The following is a 19,059-nucleotide window of genomic DNA, read 5'->3' on the forward strand; positions in this document are numbered from 1 at the left end:
TGTGTTTATTATACGGAGTTGAATGTGGAGGCAGGGTTACTACATACAGATAAACAAGAAGATAAGGAGGCAAATGTTCATGGAATACATCTGGATCAAGGGGTTTAGCTAATCTCCATAGCAGCAATCTCTGTAGGGGAACAGTCTTCAGGCCATAAAATATCTGGGAGGAAAAAGCTACAGTGAACCCACTAGGAAGGCTTTGCCATTTCTCTGAGCCTCGCCCCAGGATGGCAGGTAGAAGGCTTTGATATTTCCCTCTGAATCTGAGGCTGTCTATGTCACAACACACATTCACTTAGTACTTCACACACTTAGGACTTCCTCCACTCCCCACATCATATTTAGCCATTCAAACCAGGCCAAATGATCTTAGACATAAGCTACCATTTTCTGTCAATAAAACAGGGCCAAGAGCATGGATTTTTTTAGTCCTGTATGCTGCAAAAAATTAATTAATGCCTATAACACTGTTTGAAATCTTTAGATGAAAGACCTATGCTGTATATAGAGTTATTAGGGCCTCCTAAGGTTCAGGGAAACCCTTCACATCAACCATTTAAGACCTCTTGTCTCCAGTCTGAACCTGTGGAAGAATCGTTCTCAAACTTTTTTGGGCATTAAAATCCAGGGTTACCATGTGAATTCCCGGCCTCTTCTATGGTTCTTATTTCCTTAGAGGTTTTAAGTACTAAGTTTTGTGTTTTTCTGTCCTTTTGTCCAGTGCCTCATACTTCTTAATACTTGAGATCTTTTTCTTTGCAAAAGGATCTGAGAGTGTACTTGTATATGCTGGTTAAGTTTTGTCAATATGATATAAACTTAAGACATATCGGGGAAGAGGGAATATATATATTTGAGGCAGGGTGTCTTTGTGTGGCCCTGACTGTCCTGGAACTGACTCTATAGACCAGACTGGCCTTGAACTCGGTGGTTCACCTGATTCTGCTTCCCAAGTGCTGGAATTAAAGATGTGCGCCGCCATACCACCAGGGTAAGAAGAGGGAATCTTTTTTTTATTATTAAAAATTTCTGCCTCCTTCCATCCCCCCATTTCCCTTCCACTACCCCCATAAGAGGGAATCTTAATTGAGCAAATGCCTCCATAAGATTGGACTGTAGGCAAGTGTGTGAGAGTATTGTCTTGATTAATGACTGATGTCACCGTGCATGGTGTCATCCCTGGGCAGTCCTGTGATGTATCAGAAAGCAGGCTGAGTAGGCCAGGAGCACACCAGTAAGCAGTACACTCCTCTGTGATCTGTTTCAGGTCTTGCCTCTAGGTTCCCACTCTCAGTCACAGCACTGACTTCCCTCAGTGATAGACTAGCTATTATCTGTCTTTCTTGTTAATTGCTAGTGAGCTTAAATGATATCTTATTGTGGTTTTCATTTTAATTTCCATGATACTTGATGATGAAGCTCTTTTAATGCTTCTAAGCCATTTATGTATCTTCTTTGAACAAATGTTCCTTTTCCTTTTTTTTTTTTTTCTAGATGTGGTTTCTCTGTGTAACAGCTCTGGTTATCCTGGAACTCTCTTTGTAGACCAGGCTGGCCTCACAAAGATCTGTCTGTCTCTGTCTCCCAAGTGCTGGGATTAAAGGTGTGCACCACCACTCCTGGTTCCTTTGCGTTTTTTTTTTTGACACACACACACACACACACACACACACACACACACAGAGAGAGAGAGAGAGAGAGAGAGAGAGAGAGAGAGAGAGAGAGAGACAGCCAGACAGAGAATCCGTATTCCGACCTTTCAAGCAGAGGTCGGCTTTAACTTCTGATCCTTACCTGCATCTCCCCAGGACTAGGACTACAGTCATTTGCCACCATACCTACTCCTCACAGTGCCAGGGATGGAATCCAGGCTTGTGCATGTTAAGTATGCGTTATGAGCTAAATTTCTAAACTCAGGAAATTCTTAGTAACATTTATTTTTCTTTCTCCTTTAAGAGCCTAATGAGGAAGAATATAGAATACTGGTAAATTTGGTACTAATGCTTTAAATAATTGTGCTAAGGTACCAGCAGGTTAAGTACCCTCCACTCCAAGACAAGATTTTGCTGTGTAACCTTGGCTATCCTGGAACTTGCTCTGTAGATCAGGCTGGCCTTGAACTCAGAAATCCACCTGCCTCTGCATCCCGAATACTGGGATTAAAGGTGTGCAGTATCAATATTATTAATATTATTATTTAATAATAATCTAATTTAAAAAGATTTTTATTTATGTGTGTTTGTACATCAGGTATACCGTGTACATGTGGATGCCCTTGGAGGCCAGAAGAGAGCATTGGATACCCTGGAAATAGTATTAATTGTGGTTGTGATGTGGGTGCTGGAAACCAAACTTGGGTCTTTTGAAAGAGCATGCATTGCTCTTAATCACTGAGCCACCTCTGCAGTGCCCCTGGGCTACATATTTTAGGGTGATGACTGAGTGACTACAAAACTGTCACGTTTTACAAACAAATTCAAACGTGCATATACAAGTAAAGTGCTGTCTTTTAAAAACTGAAATAGGAGGTGGTAGATTAGAACTTCAAGTCTAGCCTGGGTCACATGAGACCTTTCTAGCACAATAGCATAGATTTTCTTAGTGATTTCTTTTTTTCTTTTAGGCAAGTATATATAGAATCAGGCAATATTTTAGCTCTATCACGAGTTATTTACCATTTTCTCAATAATGAACAAATAAGGTTTTAATGAATATTCATGTACACACATCCACATACACCTTGGCTTATATATTTTTTTTCAATATCTCTCCCCCAGAATTAAATAGGCTTGCTAAAGGAAAGGCATATGCATAAAAAATTCTGGGGTGGGGCTGGAGAGATGGCTCAGGGGTGGTGGTGGGTATAAGAGCACTGGCTGGCCAGGTGATGGAGGCACACGCCTTTAATTCCAGCATTCAGGAGGTAGAGACAGGTGCATCTCTGTGAATTCAAGCCCAGCCTTGTCTACAGAGCTAGTTCCAGGCCAGGCTCCAAAGCTACACAGAGAAACCCTGTCTTGAAAAACTGAAAAAGAAAAGAAAGAGTACTGGCTGTTCTTCCAAAGGATGTAGGTTTGATCTCCAGCACCCACAGTGTAGTTTGCATCTGTAACTTTTGTTTCAAGGGATTTGACGCCCTTGTCTTGCCTCTGTGGGTACTGAATACACATGGTACATGCAGGCAAAATATATATAAAATAAAAGTAAATCTAAAAACAAACAAACAAAACAAAATAAAAAAAAGACCACTACCATGACAAAAAAAAAAAAAAAAACCAAGCATGGACCAGTGAAATGGGACCACTTTGCAATCCTGAGGTCCTGAGTTCAACCCCCAGAACTTACATTAAAAAGAAAAATAAAAAATAAAATAAATAAAATAAAAAATTGGATGTGGTAGCACATATCAATAATCCCAATGGCAGAAACAAGAGGGACCATGGATCGATACCATAGAAGAGAACTGACTTTCCATTGGCACACCTGCACACACACACACACGCACACTCTATCTCTTTCTCAAATAGTCACCTTTACAGTGACCTTACTAAAGACTCTATCCCTCTGCTCTAGTGCTTGTGGCACATGAGAAGACACCAGAGAACTTATGAGGCCAATTATTGGACATGAGATTACAAGGCTCCAAGTAGTGGTCTAACCAGTTTTGTTTGAAATATTTCTGAGTTCTTTTGTCATTCTCCAGAATTCCCAACGTTCACAAGAAATGCTAGGTGTATAGGACAGTATTGCTGTTTCCTGTGGACTCTCTAGTGTGGCTCAATCTTGATTAAAAACTGCCAACTTACGAGCAGAAGTTTTGAGAGGTCACCAGCAAGCCTGCTCTCTTCTCAGACATGTTTTCTATAGAACTTTGTAATAGTGAAGTCATTCTCTTTAATCAGCAAACCTTTATATCTAAATCTCTCATAAAGTCCAATATTGCTGTTTTCTTCCCCGGTGCCACTACTGTTGACAACACAGGGTTTAAGAAAGGCTTCTACATGAAAAGTCCCAGAAGGAATCCTGACTTTTCTGGAGCTTCTACCAGACTCATGGTTCAAACAGGCTTTCTGTACACATGCTCTTGGGGCCACAGGAGACAACGTGCCATTTCTTTAATGAAGAACACCTGGTAGGTGGCACTGTCACCTTGCCCTGCAGGTAAACGCCTTGCTGCGTCTCCTGATTTATGGGCCTGCCTTGATGAGTGAGGGGTGTGGCAAACTGAGTTAAGTTCAAACACTCCAGAAGAGTTTCAGAGATCAGCCTGCAGAATGACTCAGGCCTCACCTGTAAGCTAAAATTGCTCTTCAAATTGGAGTCCTGGGCCTGCACCTTCCCCACTTTGGTAAGCACGTCTAAGTCTCACAGAAAACAATGTGACATGTAAGATCCTGTATGTTATCTTAGAGATTTTCCCAGGAGATACCGACACTAATGCCCAGTGCTCCAGCTACTGTATCAGAAAGGGAAACATGAGAGAAGGCAAGATGGCTCAGAGTGTAAAAGCACTTACCACAAAGTGCCCTTCACAGCAGACACACACAACAACAACATCATAGAGGTGTGAGCTGTGTGTGATTGTCAACACTGGTATTATTGGTACGTGGGAAGTGGAGGCAGGAAGTTAGTGAGTTCAAGGCCAGCCTCAGCTATATGTTGAGTCTGAGAACAATCTAGGGTATATGAGACCCTGTCTCAAAAACAAAAGCCACGTATGGTGGTCTACACCCTTGATGCCGGCACTTGGGAGGCAGAAACAGGTAGACATCTGTGAGTTTGAGGCCAACCTGGTTTACATAGTGAATTCTAGATCAGTCAAGGATACATAGAGAGGCCCTGTCTCAAAAATAAGTATTAAAAAAGTGATAGGATTATAAATCCTATCATTCATAATTCCCAGAGGATTCCCAGGAGTCTCTCTGACTCAAAAGTGCTGACTGACTAACTGCCAGGCCACAGTAACCTGTGAAGTGAGTGGGTTCTTGTGTTGGGGTTGTTGTCCAATGGCTCCTTCATCAACAAAGCCTTTATACATGAGAACCCAAGCTTCCACTGACCTGGGAACTTTAAAGACTAGCAGGACATGGCACTAGCTAAGGAGAGCTTCTAAAGAAAGCTGGTGTGGCTGCCTAAACTGTAGTGTGTAGCACATAAGAGTACATGTGAAAGGTACAAAGTGGCTATTTGAGGCAGAAGCGGAAATCTGGACTTCCTATTGATTGTAGGCACTCAGAACTTTTCTCCCAATGAGCATGTACAAATGTAGATTGGGCTGCGTTTCGGTACAGTTGCTGATGCACAATCCTCAGTTCCATGTTTGGTTTTTCCTTTACTATGTACCCATGTGGGAGAAATGCCATAGAACTGCTACAAGTTTTCATCTTTCATTGCAAAGATGCATCTTCCAGGGAAGGCAATACCCAAAGTATACTCTCCAAGGGCTCACAGGGAAGAAGCGCTTTGTCTCCATTCTGCAATTTGGTATCTTTTTGAAACATGTTTCTAGTTACTGTAAAGATACTGACTGTGTGCGTTTCTTTTTAGCAGCTTCTCAGGAATTCTAGATTTGGCACGGGTTAAGTTCCCCTAAAGGATGAATCAGTCATTTATACCTTCACCTGAAAAATGGTTGTTCCTAGCCAATGCATGGTGGTGCATATCTAAGATCTCAGCACTTGGGAGGTCAATGCAAGAGAATTCCCTTGAGTTTAAGCCTAGAGTGAAACCATATCTCAAAAAAATCAAGTAAAAGAAGTACAAACAAACAAACAAGTACCCCTGCCCACTGCCAAGTATCCCATTTGACTAACTCTTCATTTTATATGTATAGTGATTTTTTAAGAGTCTCATATAGCCCAGGCTGGCCTTGAACAGCCTTGAACAAGCTATGGAGTCAAGAATGATCTTGAACTTCTGGTTCCTGCCTTCCCTTCCAAGTAATAGGATTACAACCATTGCAACCATACCTGGTTTGATGAGATGCTGGGGTTCAAACTCAGGACCTTGTGCATGCTAGGCTGGTACTGTACCAACTGAGCTATATTCTCAGCCCTCCTATAGTGATCTTTTCTTTAATACCTTTACTGAATCTTCTGATTACCCAGAGTAATGTACTTACAGATAAGTTGAAAATACAACTAAATAGGGGCTGGAGAGATGGCTCAATGGTTAAGAGCACTGACTGCTCTTCCAGAGGACCCTGGTTCAGTTCCCAGCACCCACATGGCAATGCACAACTGTCTGTAACTCCACTTTCCTGGGATCTGACACCTTCATACCAATGCACATAAAGTTAAAATAGTTATTTAGAAATAGAAAATACAACTACATAAAAGCCACTTACCATCTTGGGTCAGCAAGATGGCTCAGTGGATAAAGAGGCTTTATGATGACCTGAGTTCAACCTCTAGCTGGAGTCACAGGTGAAAGGAGAGAATCTACTCCCTCAAGCTGTTCTTTCCCCGCCACAGCCACATACACCCCTGGCAATGAACATACCCATTCACTCACACACATAAAAAAGACAGAACCGAAGAGGGGCTGGCAAGATGGCTCAGTTGTTGAGAACACTTGCTGCTCTAGAAAAGACCCAAATTCAGTTCCCAGCACCCACATCAGGTGGCTCACAATCACCTGTAACTCCAGCTCCAGGGAATCTGACACATTCTTCTGGCCTCTCTCTCTATATATATACATGTGCGCGCGCGCACCCCCCCCCCCCCCAGAACTTAACACTTATCATTCATAGGGTCATAATCTACCTGTATCTGGTACATGTAAACTTTGTTTTATTTTGAGATAGGGTTTTATGCAGCCTAGGCCTCCAACTCATTTTGTAGCCATGGTATTAGGATGAAGGTATGTACAGCCACACCCATTTTATTTTTTTTATTTAAAGATCTCACTCGTCTGGAACTTGGTATGTCGATCAGGTTGGTTTAAACATGTGGTGCTGGGACTGGAACTATAGTGCAACATGCAGGGGCTCACCTGAGAGCCTGGAATGGTTTGGAAGTCACTCTGTAGCCCAGGCTGACCTCAAGATCCAGTGATTCTTCTGCCTGTACCTCTCCAGTTTGGAGATTACAAGTGTGTTCCACCATTTGTAATGCTGCTTCATTAGTTGGTTTCTTTGTTCTTTTCAGGCAAGGTCTTTTGTAGCCTAGGTTGGCCTTGAACTTGACTGCCAGGTTTGCCTTATCTCTTGATCCACCTCTCCTTACTTCTCCAGTGCTGAGATTGATTAGAGGTGAGCACTACCATGCTGAGTTTCATTAACAAAACAAAAAAAAAAATTGGTGATGGGAAGCTGGAGAGATGTCTCAATGCCCATGTCAGGCAACTCACAAATGCCTGTAATCCCAGCTCCAGATCTAACATCTAGTCTCTGGCACACCCCTATCCCAGCACTGAGGTTACAGACACACTTTTAAAAAGATTTTATTTTTAACTATGTGTATGTGTGAGCCTGCATATGGGTATGTGCATCTGAATGCAGGGCATGCAGAAGTCAGAAGTGGATATCAAACCCTTGAAGCTTGAGCTACAGGAAGCTGTGAGGAACTCAACATGGTGCTAGGAACTGAACCCCAGTCCTCTGTAAGAGGAATTCATACTCCTGACCACTGAGCCATCTCTCCATTCCCCTATCTTAGGATTTCTATTGCCATCATGACTGTGGCAATTCTTACAAAGAAAATCATTTAACTGGGCTAGCTTACAGTTCAGAGGCTTAGTCCATTATTATCATGGCAGGTGTCATGCAGGCAGACATGGTGCTCGAGAAGGAGCTCAGAGTTCTGTATCTTGATCCACAGGCAGCAGCAGAAGACTGTGTGTCACACTCGGTGTAAGCCTGCCCCCACAGTGACACACTTCTTTCAACAAGATCACACCTACTCCAGCAAGGCCACACTTCCTAATAGTGCCACTCCCTATGGGCCAGGCATTCAAAGAAAGCCGAAGTAAACCAATAAATTTGTTCACTTTGAGGATGTCATAAAATCTTTATAATTCTGTTCTGAAGGTGAACTGGGGAGGTAGTTGGTGGATAAAGTACTTGATTGTAGAAACATGAGGGTCTGAGTTCAGATCACAAAAGCCAGGTATTAGACACATGAGTCTATGTGGACCATTCCTATTCAAACCACCACACCCCTTTCTAAATTTTATTCTTACTTAGATGTATATCAGTTTGTGTGCAGGTGTCCAAGGGGGCTAGAGAGAAAGGTGTTGTATCCCCGGGAGCTGGACTTACAGATGGTAGTGAGCTGCATGATGTGAGTGCCAAGAACCAAACTCGGGTCCTCTCAAGAGCCACAGAAGCATTGTCATTCTCTTGTTCTCTCTATCTCTCAATATCAAGACAGGGTCTCACTATATAGCTCTTGTTTGGTCTGAAACTCACTATGCAGACCAGACTGGCCTCAAACTCATAGAGATCTGCCTGCCTCTGCCTCCCAAGTGCTAGGATTAAAGATATACCATGCCTGACCTAGAAACCTTTGATTTAGGGTCATGGCTCAGTGGTTAAGAGCACCAATTGTTTTACCAGAGGACCCAGGTTCAATTCCCAGTACCCACATGGCAGCTAACAATTGTCTGTAACTCCAAGATCTGATGATCTCACACAGACATATACACAGGCAAAACACCAATGCACATAAAAATAAAATTTAAAAATTTTAAATAAAATTTAAAATTTTAAAAAAGAAAAAAAGGATTTATTTTTTTAAAAAAACTTTTATTTCCTTGATGTGCATGAGTTCTTTGTCTGTATGTTTGTATGTACATGCACCACATGTGTGCCTGCTGCTCAAGGTCAGAAAAAGGGGTCAGATCTCCTGGAACTGGAATTATTACTTATGGGTTGTTGTTTCTTCTTTGTTTGCTTTTTATGTTTTTGTTTTTGCTTTTGTTTTGAGACAGGGCTTCTCTGTATAGTCCTGGCTATTCTGGAACTTGCTCTGCAGACCAGGCTGGCCCTGAACTCAAGAGATCCCCCTGCCTCTGCTTCCCTGGAACTAAAGGCATGTGTCATCATGCCCTGCTTATGGATGGTTGTAAATCATCATATGGGTCCCAGGTCCTGTGCAAGCGCAACAAGTGCTCTAAACTGCTGAGCCTTCCCTGTAGAAACAACAGAAGTTCTCAACCACTAAAGCATTTATTCAGCCCCAATACCTGGTTTTTATGATCTGAACTCAGGTCCTTGTGTTTCTACAATCAAGTACTTTATCCATTGAGTTGCCTCCCCCAGTTCACCTTCAGAACAGAATTATAAAGATTTTATGACTTCATCAAAATGAAACAAATTTATTGGTTTACTTTGGCCTTCTCTGTATAGAATGGAATGAACTATGATAGACTGGTATGCAGAGATTCACTGTTGTGAGAAAATTCAGGTTCCATGAGAAAGAACTACATGTATGGGCAGGAAAGATGGCTCAATGGCTAAAAGCAGCTGCTGTTCTTCCAGAGGACCTGAGTTCAATTCTAAGCACTCACATCAGGAGGCTCACAACTGCCTGTAGCTCCAGGGAGATCCGACACCTTTCTAAGTACTCCTACTTAGATGTACATAACTAAAAATAATGAAAATAAACCTTAAAAACTACATGTAGTCAAAGTCCCCATATTTATGATTTTTTTTTTTGTTTTTTCGAGACAAGGTTTCTCTGTGGTTTTGGAGCCTGTCCTGGAACTAGCTCTGTAGACCAGGCTGGTCTCGAACTCACAGAGATCCGCCTGCCTCTGCCTCTCGAGTGCTGGGATTACAGGCGTGCGCCACCACTGCCTGGCCCTGATTTTTTTTTTTTTTTTGGTCAAACTCATATACTTAGCTGGTGGGGGAGACACTATGATCAAGAAAATGGCTTTCCTGGGGCAAATTCTTAAAAAATATTTATTTATTTATTTATTTATTTATTTATTTATTTATTATGCATACAATATTCTGTCTGTGTGTATGTCTACAGGCCAGAAGAGGGCACCAGACCTCATTACAGATGGTTGTGAGCCACCATGTGGTTGCCGGGAATTGAACTCAGGACCTTTGGAAGAACAGGAAATGCTCTTAACCATTGAGCCATCTCTCCAGCCCCCTGGGACAAGTTTTATCCATTGCTTTCAGACATGCTGACCTCTGCAATTTCTTCAAATGTGAGAAACTCAGGGGCATAATTTGAATTGGGGAAGAATTTGCTCAATGTATCTTGTTTTTTTTCCTAATAATAATAACAACAGTAATAATAAGAATACCAACAACAACAACAGCAACAACCCAGTAGGACTGAAGAGATGGCTTGGGGGATAAGAGCACCTATGGTTTTTGAAGAGGACCAGAGTTCAGTTTCCAGCACAAGACTGAGTGGTTTACAGGGTCTGTAACTCTCCTCTGAGGTTACCTGCACTGAAATGCACATACCTAAACAGGTAAACAAAAACAAATCTTAAAAAACCCATCATATTATGAGGAATGAGCCTCTATTAAGTTTTAAGAATTCTTCTATTAGCCGGGCAGTGAAGGCACACGCCTTTAATTGAAGCATTCAGGAGGCAGAGGCAGGTGGATTTCTGAAGAAGTTCGAGGTCAGCTTGGTCTACAAAGTGAGTTCAAAGACAGCCAGGGCTATACAGAGAAACCCTTTATCAAAAAATGAAAAAAAAAAAACTTCTATTAAGTTTAAAGAATTCACTTTCTTTTCAGATAGTGGCATATGCCATCCCAGCACTCAGTAGGCAAAGGTCAGACCCTGGTCCACTCTCCCAACCCCCAAAACCACAAACAAAACCTCTGAGGCTGTAGAGTTTGCCCCCTTTTTCTTTGCCTGTCTGAAAGAGGGTAACATAGAAATGCACACTTGGAAGCATTATTAATACACCGTATATTACTGGGGATGTAGATCAGGAGTAGACCTCACCTAGTATACATGAAGTCCTGTGTGAGCTCCTCAAAACACAAAACACAACACATGAGGACAAACACAGTACAGTAAGCACCCTTGTTAGTTTTTTCTGGGATAGTTTTTATTCCAATGCTCACTTCTTACAAATACTGCTTGACTGTGACAGGGTCATGCCATGTAGCCCATTTGGCCTTGAATTCTCAGTTCTCCTGCCTCAGTTTCCTGAATGGTGGAATTACAGGTATACCCAACTCAACAAACACACACACATATACACATGTGTGGCTAGTCTGGGCAACAGAATTCTAGCCAATAACAACAAATATGCCAGGTGGCACGACCTTTATTCCTACTACTTTGAAGGATCTCTGTGAGTTTGATGCCAGCCTGGTAAATTGAGTTCCAGGTCAGTCACAGCTACATAATAAAAACAAACAAACCAACCAAAACAAAATAAAAATCCAGCCAGGCACAGGACATGAAAGAGGAAAGATGAGAATTCAAGGGAACTCTCCTCTGTGTTGAAAGTTTGCAGCCAGCTTGGGCTATGCAAGACCCTACTTCATAAAATAAAAATCAGGAGCAGGTGAGATGGCTCACTGAGTAAAAATACGCTTACTCATAAGCCTGGAAACCCGAGTTAGATCCCTGGCAACTCTGTAAGGGTGAAATGAGAAAACCCACTCCAGCAAGTTCTTCTTTGACCTCCACAAAATAGCACTGTGGAACATGCAAACACACACACACACACACACACACACACACACACACACACACACACACAAAAGGCCTGGAGAGATAGCTTGGTGGTTAAGAGCACTGGTTGTTTTTGCAGAGGAACTGGGGTCTGAGTCCTAGCACCCACATGGCAGCTCACAGCCATCTGTAATTCCAGTTCTTCTGGCCTCTGTGGGTCCCAGACACACATGTGGTACACAGACATACATGTAGACAAACAGTTATACACATAAGAAAATTTTAAAAAATAAATAAAAGCACATAGCTGTAGTTATATGGAATAGTCAGTCGTTCTGAACCACACAGCAGTCACCAAAGTCTAGGAGACTTCGAGTTCCATAGTGATAAACTACTGACTGACAGGTGTGTCAGGCAAAGGTTTAGGGGAAACAATGGTTATTGCTCAATCATATTGACCATGCTCTATGGGCTAGATGCTAGGCACAAATCAACAAGTATGAAGTTCTCACAAGGATGGAGGAATTGAAAATACCCAGCTTTTGGTTTCCTCTCTTTAAGATTCATTACTTTGTTTAAATACTCTAATGTATTTATTTGAGTTGCATCAGAAATTCTTTCTGTACCTATGGTAGCAATGACAAATAGTTCCTTTGTAATGTTGCACCAGTCAATACCTGTTTTTGCCTAAGGACGTATCCAAACCAATTCTGGATAAGCCAGCTTTGAGGTGGGTTGGGCAGTGCTAAGTTTTTTTTTCTTTTCTGCTTAGTTGCTTAGTTTGGGTTGTGAGCTAGTTACACATGCCTTGAAAACAGTGTAAGATGCAGGCTAAGTAAAATTGTATATGTTAGCTGGGCATGCCTTTAATCACAGCACTTGGGAGGTAGAGGCCAGGGGAGCTCTCTGAGTTCCAGGTTAGCCTGGTCTACAGAGTGAGTTCCAGGACAGCCAAGATTACCCAGAGAAATCTTGTCTTGAAAAACCAAAACCAACCAAAGTTACATAAAATAAGTTTTCTCCCATTTTCTACCACTCACTATCTAGAAATGTCAAAATGAGCAATTATGAAGTCTAAGAAGTTAAAAAAAATGCTTGGCAGAACCAAGTGCTGGTATTACAAGCATGCATGCTTAATGATGCTCAGAAAAAAAAAAATCCCACTGTATTTTTGATGTTTTGGTGAGCTTGGCTTTTAACAGCACAACCATCTCTCCAGCCCATTGATATTCTTTATAGAATAATAAATAATAATGGGGGTGTGTGAAATACTAATTTTTTTTTGTTTTGTTTTTCGAGACAGGGTTTCTCTGTGGCTTTGGAGCCTGTCCTGGAACTAGCTCTGTAGACCAGGTTGGTCTCGAACTCACAGAGATCCGCCTGCCTCTGCCTCCCGAGTGCTGGGATTAAAGGCGTGCGCCACCACCGCCCGGCTGAAATACTAAATATTGCAAATCGAGATAGATAGAATTCTTTATAAGAGCTTTAAGGAGAAGATGACAAGTCTTCTTTTCAGCTAATGTGTACAGACATAACTGTACAATAAATAAAGCACAGAGCTGTAGTTATATGGAATAGTCATTCTATTGTACAGATATTGTATTGTGTAATTAGCAGAGTAAAAAAACATTTGTCATACAAACTTCACCAAATTCCTTTGTGATTTTTAACTTTAAATACTGAGGGACTATAACATTTTCAACTTTTTTTTTTTTTAATTGATAAAGGGAGGAAGGGGATTTGAGAGGGAGAGGAAGGGAAACCATTAGAGACCGGTGACCTCCTTGGTCAGAAATTTTGTTAGAAGTGGTTTAGCTGGCAGAACCCTGAATGGGCAGCGGGCTCCTGAAGAAACAGAGGACAGACTAAGAAAAACAAATCTTCCTATAAGTTGGCCACTCTGCTGACCTCAGTGCGCTTTAGTTCATAACCGGTGGGGCGGGTGCTCTACGTTCCCATTTTACAGAGAGTAACATCAAACAAATAAGTGGCGGCCGCGGACCAGAAATGGCCCGCGAGCACGCCCTCCTCTCCGCGTCCAGCCTTGCGGTCGGATTCAGCGCACCGTTCCACCTTCCTCCGCCGGACAGTTCCCGGGACTGAGGGATGGAGCTGTCCAGCCCGCGGCCGCCATCCGCCCGAAGGCTGTGCAGCCCGTCCACCCCATGGCGCGCGCGCGCGCGGGCGGGCCCCGAAGCCTCGGGGCGGTCGTCCCGAGCGGCTCCCGGGTTGCTTAACCTCCGCGCGCAGGCTCCAGCTTGGACGGGCGGGAGGCGCCGAGCAGAATCCGCTCGGCCCGCGGAGAGCAGCTCCCGGTCCCCGGCTCTTTCCCCAGCAGCCGGAGGCCAACGGGTTAAGTAGCCTCACCAGTCCCAGAGGCGGAGCCTGCCGCGGTGACTGACGTCGAGGGCCTCCAACCGGGAAATGGCAGGAAGACGGGGCTGCGCGGAGACTGACTGCTTCTTTCCGCCAATCCCCGCGCAGCTACTTCCGGCCGCGGCCGCGGCGCCCGAGGGAGAGCGACAGGTGGGAGCTACTTTGTTACCTCGACGCCTCCTGCACCGCGGACGCACAAGACTCTCCGAGCCAAGGGTTAGGTTTACTTCGTATTTTGTTCATTCTTGCGGGGTTTCACTTCAGCCCTCCTTTTAACGAGCGATGGAAATTCCCCGGCCCTTTCCCGTCACCTCAGATGGGGGCGGGACGAACAAGCTCCCCACAGGCCAATTGTACCACGCGACGTCCCGTGACAAAATGATCGACAGTCCCTGGCACCAATTGAGTTCCCCATTGTTAGGGTTCCCCCTGAGTGACCGCCGGGCCGACTAATCCGCTTTAAGGTCGTGAGTCGCTAGTCATGGAGGCCGGCCAATGGGCAGAGGCGAAGACCGGAAGTCGGTGCGGGAGGCGGAGGAGGCGGGCGTTCACAACCGCCTAGGCCTGCGCGGGTCAACGCAGCTTGGGGGCCGAGAGCCAGCTAGCAGCGCGTGACGGCGAGCGTGAGCGACAGCTTGCTGTGGCCAATGGTTCGCGGGCGCCTGGGAGTCGCGACCAGTGATGAGTCGCAGGGGCGGGAGGCAGCAGGTTAGGCAGTGAGAAGTTAGTGGCGCTGCTGGGACGGGAGGGGGGGGGGGGGGAGACGGAGACGCTTCTTCCTCCTGCTGCTCCTCACCTTCCTGGGATCGCCGCGGCGGTGGCCGCGAGTGATTCGGCGGCGGCGGTGTCCCCGGCTCCGCGTGCGAACCATGCTGACGGACAGCGGGGGTGGCGGCACCTCCTTCGAGGAGGATTTGGACTCCGTAGCTCCGCGATCCGCCCCAGCTGGGGCCTCGGAGCCTCCTCCGCCGGGAGGGGTCGGGCTGGGAATCCGCACCGTGAGGCTCTTTGGGGAGGCTGGGCCCGCGCAGGGAGTCGGTGGCGGCGGCGGCGGCGGCACGGGCGGAGGGGACGCTGCGCTGGATTTCAAGTTGGCGGCTGCCGTGCTGAGGACGGGCGGCGGCGGCGCCTCTGGGAGCGACGAGGACGAGGTGTCCGAGGTATAGCTCCAGGACCCTTGTCTCTAACATCGCGTGCGGGAGCCGGGCGATTCTTTGGGCCGGCAGCCGGCGGCTCCGCTCTCCCGCCTCCCGGGTGCAGTGCTGGCTGACAGCGGTCGCCTGTACGACGGCGGTGGCAGCGGGCGCGGGCCTAGCGAGCGCTCTTGCTTGCTCTCCGGCGCGCGTCTGGAGCGGGACGGGTTCCCGTCAGCGCCTGTCGACCCACAATAGGGGAGTTCTTGGCTCGGCGAGCTTCGCGCGGGAACCCGGACTCCGCACGCTGCCTCCCGCCCACCCCGGGTTGGAGATGGGGGAGGGCGGGGTCTTTGGAGCCCGAGTCCCTGCCCTTGGTACTGAGGGAGCCGGAGAAACTGACGGGCGGACGCGTGCAGCTCAGGGAGCCCTCCTTGCTGGTCCTCTGCCTCCCTGGTGCTTTGCCTGTGCATTTAAGTAGAGCGCTTCTTCTTTTCTCTGTAGTTTGGGGCAGGTGAGTATTAAGTTCTCAGCTTTCACGCTGAAAAGGAGTCACGTGACTGGCTCTTGGACGTTTTGTGAAGTTAGGCAGGAAAAGGAAGTTTCAAGGCATCTTTGAGCTTTGGGATAGCTGGATAGTCGAACGCTGAGGTTTTCAGCCTGGGAGAAGGTGAGGTATCCTACAGACATCTTTTGTTGTGAAGAAAATAAGTCGAGCTTTCATTTCTTTTAGCACATGTGTATATTCCCGTGTGCTCATTTCGGGTGAGAGCAACTTAGGATTGTAGATACTGTCTTTGGTCTCTCGGAGGAAAAGGTGACAAACACATAGTTGTAGCTGTCTGCACACTTTATCGCATGCATATACATGTATGTTACTCTTTTTTTTGGCAGTGGTCAAGAGAGTGCTGTACTGTGATGTTTTAAGTGCCCAGAATTATTACTTTTTTAAATTCTGACTATGATTTATTGGATGTTTTAATTTAGCCTGTGAGTTGGTATGTAGACTGGGCCGGTGCCTGTATCTCCTCAGTGCTGAATTACAGGTGTGCACCACCATGCCTAGCCAAGTATTTCTTTGTTGGGCCTATGTGAGGCCTGGTTCATCCCTTGTGACTTTAACCTCTGGTCCTGGTGTTAAAGTACAGGAATTTCTGTGTACCATAATCCTGGCTTGTGCATTTGAGAAGAATAAGAAGTTACTGCAAAGTACAATTAAACACTGTTGTTTCTAGGTCTAAACAGGAGTTTATTTGGACTCAACATTTTACTTTGGGAAAAAAGCTATGTATGTTATCTATCCATATTTTTGAATTTCTCTGTAGGGAAATAAATTCTAAGTCAAGATGAGAGAAGAATTTTACTTGGGTAGTTGATCATTGCGAGAGTCTGTAGCTCCCTTGATTTTGGATTTGTGGAAGACTTTATCCATTCAGTCAAACTTGAGCTAAACTCAGAATACATGTATGTTTAGCTAGGAAATAACGCAGTGAGTAACTTTAGATTCTAAAGTTTTGTTTCATTTTTCTTTGTAACTTGAAAGGAAGACTGAAAAGGTTGGTTTTGTTCTAAATGTTACAGGAAGGTAGTCTCCTTGATTTTGGGGGCCACTTTGACATAATTGGTATGAATGAGATTAGAAGTTACTGATTTGCTTTTTAATGAATAGTGTTTAAATTTCTTCACAGATAAAAAGTGCTAGTGAACTTCCAAGTCAAATTCCTGTCTCAGTGTTTGTTTCTGTCACACACACATACAAACACACATTTCATACAATGTGTTAAAGCTATGGGTAAAATCTATACATTTTCACCACTTTGTTTATTTTTGAGGTAAGGTCGGTTCTCCCTTTGTCTCTGTTTCATATTTTTGAGGCAGGGTCTTATTGTGTAGCTCTGGCCGGCCTGGACAGGTTGGCCTTGAATTCATAGAGGTCAGCCTGCTTCTGCCTTCCAAGTACTGGGATTGAGTGTATGTGCTGCCATGCCTAGCTTCATACTTAAAAATAAAATTTGGTCTTATATGTAATAGTGTTTTGCCTATATAGTGTGAACCACGTGAGTGCCTGATGCCCAAGGAGTACAGAAGAGGGTGTCATGTCCCTGAAACTGGATTTACAGCTGTTGAGCCACCATGTGGGTGCTGGGAATTGAACTGAGCAGTCAGTGCTCTTAACCACTGAGCCATCTTTTCAGCCTCAGAACACCTATTCTTTGTTTTTGTTTTTTTTTGTTTGTTTGTTTGTTTTTCAAGACAGGGTTTCTCTGTTGACAGCCCTGGCTGTCCTGGAACTCGCTTTGTAGACCAGACTGGCCTCAAACTCACTGAGATCCACCTGCCTCTGCTTCCCAAATGCTGGGATTAAAGGTGTGCGCCACTATGCCTGGCCAGAACACCTATTCTTATTCTCCTGTTTACTTATATATTCTGTGCCACCCCCAAAATGAATTTGGGTATGAGTGTATATTCAGATCTTTTTCTCTGTTTGGGCAGGGTTATACATTGTAACCCAGGCTGGACTTGTGTGTGTGCTAGGCAGTCTTCTGTCTGTTCCTCCATTATGTCTGATTGGCTGGCTGGCTTTCCTTCTTTTTGTTTTCTTTTAAAAACAACATCAACAACAGAAAGAAAAAAAAAACTTTAGCTTTGGAATGTAATCCTCTGAGCTTACAGAGCTTTTTTTGGGGAGATAGGGTGGGGTTCAATGTACATGTAGATTCTTAGCCTGTGGAAAAGAAAAGCTATTTTTGTGGTTTTTCTTTTCTTTCAGAAAAGAAATTCCTGAAATATTTCATACCAGCAGTAAGTTGCAGGTTCTATAGTCTGTTTTTGTGAATGAAATGAACTGTTTGCTTAAGTAAGTTATTTACCTTTTCTATTTTCTCTTTTATGAGCTATCTTGTTGCTTTGAAAGGGATAACATAATATTCTTAGAAAATTACTAACCTATGAAGTATTTGATGAATAATAATAAAATCCTAATTTTCATATTTCCTAAATTATTTAAGAGACAATTAATTAGTTGTTACATAGTTGGAAGTGGAGATTGTCTTCTTCCCCATTTGGGGCAGAATGTAAGAAATGAGAAATAAAAGACCCAGTATTGTCTTTGCTGGTTACATTGAAAGGTCCTGTAGTTTGAGGAGGGGATAGGACTATTACTATTAGTAAATTTTTCTTTTTTTCTCCTAATCTTATTTATTATTATTACGATTATTCTGTGTGCATACATAATGCATGTGTGTGCAATAATATTCCTCTGGATGTTGTAGGCATTTTGTGGAAGTCAATTCTCTCTACTATTATGAGTTCTGGGGTTTGAACTGAGGTGGTTGGGCTAGATGTGCTTGTTTGCAACTGCTGAGCCATCTCACCAGTCTCCATACGTTTTTTTTTAAATACAAAAATTATATTATCTTAGTGAATACCATCATTTAGTTATTTGTTTAGTGGCGCTGGGGATTAAACCCAGGGCCTTGCATATGCTAGCAGTATTCGCTAATTACACCCCTAGCATCTCTTTGTAAGATTTGAGATAGGGGCTTACTAAATTGCTCAGGCTAATTTTGAACTTGCTCTTTAGTAGGGATTAAACTTTTTGGGGTTTTTTGTTGTTGTTGTTTTTTCTTTTCTTCTCTCTTGGTTTTTTGTTTGTTTTGTTTTTTTGAGATCGTCTCACTGTGAAGCCCCGGCTGTCCTGAATGTCCTAAAACAGAGGTAGGAGATCCACCTACCTCTGCTTTGCAAGTGCTGGGATTCCCAAGTGCCTAGGCCACCACACTGGACTTAAAACTTTTAATACTTCTGCTTCAGCCTCAGTATTAAAAGGTCAATGCCACCAGATCTAACTATTATGTATGGTTTTAAATATTGAGAATATCTGTTTTGTATTTCTTCAGGGTTATTGAATCTCTTCCTTCTCCACATAAATCCTTGACTAG

At 44.0% G+C, this 19,059-nt stretch overlaps 1 protein-coding gene across 10 annotated transcripts in view; it reads left to right on the forward strand.

Moving 5' to 3' along the window:
* Positions 1-14,824: 14,824 nt before the first annotated feature.
* The window catches only part of LOC121442933 (ankyrin repeat and KH domain-containing protein 1-like), a 115,896-nt gene continuing 111,661 nt past the window's right edge, over positions 14,825-19,059 (forward strand). For all 10 annotated transcript variants that reach the window (XM_041644564.1, XM_041644566.1, XM_041644567.1 and 7 more), the window contains exon 1: positions 14,825-15,145. In XM_041644564.1, coding sequence (XP_041500498.1) covers positions 14,855-15,145 — 291 coding nt within the window. In that variant the 5' untranslated portion in view covers positions 14,825-14,854. The remainder of the gene's footprint in view (positions 15,146-19,059) is intronic.

The sequence above is a fragment of the Microtus oregoni genome, unplaced genomic scaffold (assembly GCF_018167655.1).
Source record: "Microtus oregoni isolate MIOR12 unplaced genomic scaffold, Mior012 000098F_ref0000018, whole genome shotgun sequence".
Taxonomy (NCBI): domain Eukaryota; kingdom Metazoa; phylum Chordata; class Mammalia; order Rodentia; family Cricetidae; genus Microtus; species Microtus oregoni.